The sequence below is a fragment of the Parus major genome, chromosome 12 (assembly GCF_001522545.3).
Source record: "Parus major isolate Abel chromosome 12, Parus_major1.1, whole genome shotgun sequence".
NCBI lineage: Eukaryota > Metazoa > Chordata > Aves > Passeriformes > Paridae > Parus > Parus major.
The window spans coordinates 19,143,485-19,150,295 of record NC_031781.1 but is presented as its reverse complement, the minus strand read 5'-3'; the positions used below and the strand labels follow the sequence as shown (position 1 = coordinate 19,150,295).

General features: G+C 49.9%; 1 protein-coding gene across 13 annotated transcripts in view; it reads right to left on the bottom strand.

Annotated features, from left to right (window-relative positions):
- ITPR1 (inositol 1,4,5-trisphosphate receptor type 1) overlaps nucleotides 1-6,811 on the bottom strand; it is a 159,492-nt gene that overhangs the window by 17,808 nt on the left and 134,873 nt on the right. For all 13 annotated transcript variants that reach the window (XM_033517333.1, XM_033517334.1, XM_033517335.1 and 10 more), the window contains 5 exons: nucleotides 6,356-6,520; nucleotides 4,972-5,167; nucleotides 4,356-4,457; nucleotides 2,276-2,415; nucleotides 722-887 (listed from right to left, as the gene is read on the bottom strand). In XM_033517333.1, the coding sequence (XP_033373224.1) occupies nucleotides 722-887; nucleotides 2,276-2,415; nucleotides 4,356-4,457; nucleotides 4,972-5,167; nucleotides 6,356-6,520 (769 nt within the window). The remainder of the gene's footprint in view (nucleotides 1-721; nucleotides 888-2,275; nucleotides 2,416-4,355; nucleotides 4,458-4,971; nucleotides 5,168-6,355; nucleotides 6,521-6,811) is intronic.

The window sequence follows — 6,811 nt, the reverse complement described above, 5'->3', positions numbered from 1 at the left end:
GGGGAGAAAGAAGGGGAGAAAGAAGGGGAGAAAGAAGGGGAGAAAGAAGGGGAGAAAGAAGGGGAGAAAGAAGGGGAGAAAGAAGGGGAGAAAGAGAGAAAAGAAAGAAAAAGATCAGAGAAAGAAGAGGAAAAAGAGCAGGAAGAGAAAGAGTAAAGTGTAACCAGTACTGCTTATATTTATTATACATAACAGAAAAAATTTGGTTAAAAAAGGCAACAACCCTGTAAGCAAGCAGTTTGTTGGATTTCATAACACATCTCCTATTTTTGGGCAAACTGATAGCAAAAGCAACGTTTGCTTTGCAGCAAACTTCCAAAGGTTATCCCGTCAGGCTGTGTGTTATGCAACATGGCAGGACCATGTCAGTCAACCACAGCACCTCCATTCCTGAGCTCCTGGTGGGAAAAGCCTCCACAGGCAGCACTCTGCACGCTTGGAAAAATCCACTGCTGGTAAAAAACTCTCCTGTTCCAATAGGAAACTGTTCTTCGAGGCAGAGGAGAAGCAAGAACTGAAGTCTTGAGGAAAAATGGTATCCTGAGCATTCCCCATCTGCTCCTGCTGCCAAGCTCGGTGCACGTGGTACCCAGGAACATGAACTGGCTGAGGAATGCAGGCAGGAACAGCCAGTAATTCAAGGCTTTTTTCCTGTCAGTTTGCAGCTCTCCCTGGCTTACCCAGAGTAACCTCTTCTTGTTAAGTGTGTCTCCACACTTACCACAAATAAAGCAAGTTGTTTTTAAAATTTCTTCTTTCTTCTGTTTTTCACTCCTTAAATCAGCAAAAGTGTCAATGATCACCCCAAAAATCAGGTTCAGGACAATAATGATGACCATGAAGAAGAACAACAGGTCATAGATCACTCTAGCAGCAAAGAGAGGTTCCTGCAAGACACATTTTGGAATTATGAACAGCCCAATTAGGTACACATCTCACCTGCCCCACACCCCTTTCCCTGAGATTTCTCCACTGCTGATGCTCTCCAAGGGGAACTCAAAACATTAAATGAAACTAAAATGCAAAACTGAAATGCAAAAACCACTGAAAGAGAAGCCAAATTAGTCAGCTGCCAGTGTGGGATGTCTACAGAGCTGCTCTTCCTGTGTCCAAGATTTTGGACTTCTCTCACTTTCACAAGAGAAAAAACTCTTCTCTCACACACTGAAATTTGTTCTCACCCCTCCCCGAAGCCCTTTCCAAATTACATCCTTATATTAAACTGCAGTATATCAACAGAGGATCAGTGTGGACCATAAAGTCTTTTACTGGAATTTAATACCATTAATTGCATCTAACAACCATGTAAATGAACACTGAGCTGGACTTTTCAGTACACATTCCACATTTATTGCAGGCCTGAATACCCAAAATATCCAACCCCATTTTCACAATCATCCTGCCAGTCAAGTGCCAAACTTATTATTAAGAATTAAGTAACTTTGAAGGCTAAGTTTTAGAAAAAAACTGAGATGTCAGGTAAAACAAAAAAGCACTGCCCCCAGTGTGGCTTTGGGAGTGACAGCCTGAGCCTCAGATCACAGAATCATCACAGAATTGTAGAATGGGGAGGGACCTTAAATCCCACTCTGTTCCACCCCAGCCATGGCAGGGACACCTCCCACTGTCCCAGGAGCTCCAGCCCCAATGTCCAGCCTGGCCTTGGGCACTGCCAGGGATCCAGGGGCAGCCACAGCTGCTCTGGGCACCTGTGCCAGGGTTCTCCACCCTCCCAGGAACAATTCCTTCCTAAATAATGGACACAACCAGCTTAAACAGCAGGTGGAGGGGGAGCCAGAGAGGTGTTATGGAAAATTCCCGCTGCTTAGCCTGGTCCTCTCTCTGATGATGGCTCCAAACCACATCCATCCTTCCTCCCCCACACTCCCACCAACCCAGCCTGGTCCCTGTCCTCTCATCCCTCCCATCTGACACGTCACCTCTCCCTAGGGATGCTCCCACAAAACCTCGTGCCACTGGCATCCACCAGCTACCACAGCATTTTCCTGTGCCCCCTCACTGATTTGTACTCATCTCCTTCCTTCAGCTCCTGAGCTCCCAGCTCAGTGTTGGCTCCCCCATCCCTGCTCCTCTGGGCCCTGCTCTGGACAGCCCACAAGGCACAGGAGCTGGGGAGAAGGCAGTGAGAGTGGCTGATGCTGCTGGATGTGACCCCCAGAGCCATCAGCAGAGCCCCAGGAGCAGAGCACACACACACAGCAGATCCCAGCCCTGCTCAGTATCACTCCTCCACCCCCAGCCAGTGGTAATTTACCTCTTTGGAAGGTTTCCTGAGCACATCACCTACTCCACCCCCGCTCCTGAGCCCGTGACTCAGTACAGTAACAATGCACATCAGCAGCGTCTCGCACGTATGCTCCTTGTTCTCTTCCTCCATCTCCTCAGTGATCAGCTCTGGGAACACAGCAAGCAAAGACACGTTTCACAGCCAAGATTAGCTCTAAATCCTCCTCTCCATTCTTTGCTGGGTATGCTCTCTCCCCCCTCTGACTGCCAGCCTGTGCTGCAAATTCCTCCAGGTTCATTCCCCATGTGTGGCTTGGGGGGACCTCTGCAGATCGTCCATCCAACCCCTGCCCAGGCAGGGCCACCTGCAGCAGTGACAGGGACACATCCAGGTGGGTTTGGGATGTCTCCAGCAAGGGAAACTCCATGATTCCCTGGGCAGCTGCTCCAGGGCTCTGCCCCCTCCATGGACAGAGCTCTTCCTCATGCTGAGGCAGATCCTTGTCCTGTCACTGGGAACAGTCTGAAACATTCTCTGACACCCCTTGGGGATATTGTATGGAGTGATGGGATCCCCTCCCAAATCTTCCCTGGACTGAACAGGCCCTGAAGTATCTCTCCCCAAAAGGGAGATGCTCCAGACCCCCTCACCATCCCGTGGCCTCCCCTGGACCCTCTCCAGAGCCACCCTGGGAGCAGATCTCCTCCCTGACTCCTCTCCCCAGCACCAGTTTTCTTTTGTGCCTGAACTGCTGCCTGTGACTGGGTGAAATCTCTCTCCATCCCTCGCATGCACAGCTCAGATCACCAGATGCCTGTTTATACAGAATCCGAGCTTTTTGACAGCTCAGAGGACAAAGTGTTGCCTCTTCCACTCTCCCCTGGTGCCTGACAGATTGCACAGCCTTTGGGCTGCACTCAAAATGGCAACTTCCACTCAGAGCTTTCAAATGGCTAAAAGATCACTGCTTGTGGAAACAGCATTCTGCTAGAAAAGCAACACTCTTTTTTTGACCTTCTCTTCGCTTGGCTCAAGGCTCCAACTTCACTGTTTCACTTGCAGAGCTGCTGAAATCCATTCCCCAGCCTCATACACTCCCCTGTTCCCATTAAAAACCTCACGACTTTCATTTCATCACAAAGCATCATGAGCAGATCCCACCTTCCCACAGGCAGCCCTGGCAAGGCCCCAGTCCCTGTGCAGCCCTGAAATAACCAAAACCTGAGAGCCATGGCCAAGAACGGGGCATCACAAACATCCCTGACCACGCAACATCCTGGCACTATATTGATTATCTGTGATACAAAAACATCCCTGAGTTGTCCTTCCTGCAGCCAGAGTGAAGGAGCTGAAGGAAACAGCTTCTCCTGTAGCAAGGCTGAATTTTACCTGCTCAGAGAAAAGGATTTTACTTTCTCAGAGAGAAGCAAAGCAGAGCCTTCTCCTCCTGAGAGCAGGGGCTGGTGGCCATCGTTGACCCTTGATGGCCTTGCAAGAGCTGCCCTTCCCAGAGCAACTGGGATGTTCTGTCTGCCCCTCCCAGCCAGCACCATAAATCTCCCACAAGGAAATTACATTTTCTAGAAATAAAACTGAAATATTTCAATAGCCAGGTAATAGCTCAATTTCTTGATCTCCAAACCCCCCAAACCTACCCTTGTCCACTTAATCCATTGAGTACTTCCTGCCATGATATTAAAACAGTTTCCTTAGTTTGAGACAGAACAATGCTGCCAATAAACCGTATTTCACAGGGCATTATCCTCTGAGATCACATTTAATAGCCTCATGCTTTAAAATAATAAACTTTGCAAAGAGGCAAACTGCATCTCTTCCTTCTCCAATTGATGCAGAAAATGAAAGAGTATGGCAGTGTTTTATGAAGTCTGGTTCAGTTCTAAGTTTCTCTGCTTTAGTCACTTCATGTAACAAATGTTATTTATGCTGCTGGCCTAAATTAATCCTATTTCAAATTAATCTTGTCATAGCTTTGTTCCCAAATTGATTGCATAGGATTTTCTAAAGAAGTTATTTTAATTGAAGGTGATTAACTAAGAAAAGAGTGAAAACTCAGGGTGTGAGTTAGGGATTGCAGAGTGGTACTTACGGTCGGAGGGAATGATGGAGGAGCAGTTCTCACTGCTCCCTGCCTTGCACACATCTGGGTAGAGGAACTCGCCAGTCATGGTCTCACCTGGCTCTGTGCGATCTGAAACCACAAAATGCTGCATCAAAGGATGCTTTAACACCGTGCAAGGAGACTTCTCAGGCATGAGGGCTCCCTATCGTTCTCAGGGTGCAAGTTCAAGGCATTCACAGCAGGATCTCACCCTAGAGCTTAGAAGGGCACAGTACTTTCTGATTTGCACATTCCATGGTTTCCAACTCAGCCACAAAAGCAGTTTTGTTTCACAGAATCCCAGATTCACTGAGGTTGGAAAAGACCTCCAAGAGTCTTCATTTAGTGCCTGATGTCCACCCTGTCCCCAGCCCAGAGCACTGAGTGCCACCTCCAGCCCTTCCTTGCACACCTCCAGGGATGGGCACTCCAAACCTCCCTGGGCAGCTCCTTCCAAGGCCTGAGCTCCCTTTCCATGGTGAAATTCCTGCTGCTGTCCAACCTGGCCACCCCTGGCACAGCTGGAACCCTTCCCCCTTGTCCTGCCAACACCCTGGGGAACAAGAGCTGCTGTAACCCACAGGAATGAGCTGCTGGTACTGACCTGGCAGCAGGGTCTCGTTAGGCAGCTTGTCCACTTCCAGGATGAAGTCATCCTTGAAGAAGAGGTAGCCCACAATGGAGAACAGGTAGACCAGGATGAGGGCCAGCACGGCCGTGAGGATGATGGAGCGCCCGTTGCGGGTGACGCTCTTGATGACGTTGAGCAGCGTCTCCTCCCGGTACACCAGGTCAAAGAGCTGGGGACAGCCAACAGCAGCACATGGAGCAGCAGCACCAGTGCTGGCATCGTGTCCTGGGCCATGGGGAGCAGCAGGAGCCGAGGCAGCTGTGCCCTGCTCTGTGGCAGCCTGGCCAGCAGCCCGTGCCCGCTGCAGGCAGGTGCTCCTGCCTCAGTGCTAGACACACAGCGAGCTGCCAGCACAGCCTGCAGCTGTTTCTTACACTGCTACCTACCCCCTCACAGCCTCCCAACAGCTCACTGCAAATTGCAATTTGCTCTTGGCTTTCAATCGTAATTTATCGAGCATCTCATACAAGAAGCAATACTTTTTCCCAAAATCTGTGTTTAGATTTCTCTGCTGGTGTTTCCTGCATTTTTCCCTGGGTCTGGGACAACTCACAGCAGGGCCCAGGCAGGGTTTGGCTATGCTGGTGGATCACAGGACAGGTAATTGTGAAATTGGACCTCCATGAACACAGCAAATAACCAGCTCAGGTACCAGAGGATGTGGCAAACACCAACCAAAGGCACAAAATAGCCTGTTCTGAATGGGATTTCAGCTTTGCTTCAACAGTGACACATTTTCTCCACCAGCACTAAATCCCCTCCTTCAGTGTGACTCCAGAAACATTGTGCTGTGCAAGGTGAATCCCACCCCAGACAGAAGGAACACGTGTGCCAGGATCTGTGTCCATCCCATGGGGGCTGGAGCCTGGATACAGCCATGGAGACACTCCAAAGTTACCTCAGGAAGCGCAGACACCGTGTTACAGTTACTGATAATAACACAGCAAAGCATCACACAAACCCATCTCACTCCACATCATGGCCAGGGACACCTCCCACTGCTCCAAGCCCTGTCCAGACTGGCCTTGGGCACTGCCAGGGATCCACAGCTGCTCTGGGCACCTGTGCCAGGGCCTGCCCACCTTCACAGGGAAGAATTTCTTCCTCATCTCTCACCTAAACCTCTCCTCTTTTGGTTTAAAACTATCCCCTCGTATCTCCCTGTCTGTGCAAGAAGTCACACATCAGCAAAAGGGATGTGGCAGGAGTCCTGCTGTCTCCCACAGTAACTCCTCCTAAAGAAAACCTCCAGTCTGTGGCTCTTCCCAGCAGAAAAACAGAAATTTTCCAGGATATGCCCAAGATGGGCCTTCACAAACAGACCAGAAGATATTCTGAGGGCCAGGCAAACACCCACCAAGAGGCTGTAAAAGAACTCGTGCACAAAGAGCCCCAGGGCACAGATCAGCAGGTACAGCAGGTGATAGAGGAACTCCACATCCATGATCATGGCCTTGTATCCTCGCGTGAAGGTTCCGCAGTTACCCACAAAACTCATCAGGAAAATGATTTTATTACAAACCTAAGGAAAGATCAACCATAAATTAGTTACAATATCAGGGTAAACAGATGGCTTTTTCAAGCTGGAGGTAACTTGGCACCTTGCTGGGTAATCCCTTCCATGCCTGATTACCCTTTCCATGGGGATATTCCTGCTCTGTCCACCCTGAGCCTCCCCTGGCTCAGCCTGAGGCCGTTCCCTCTCCTCCTGTCCCTGTTCCCTGGAGCAGATCCTGATCCCCCTGGCTGTCCCCTCCTGGCAGGGACTTGTGCAGAGACAGAAATTCCCCCTGAGCCTCCTTTTCTCCAGGCT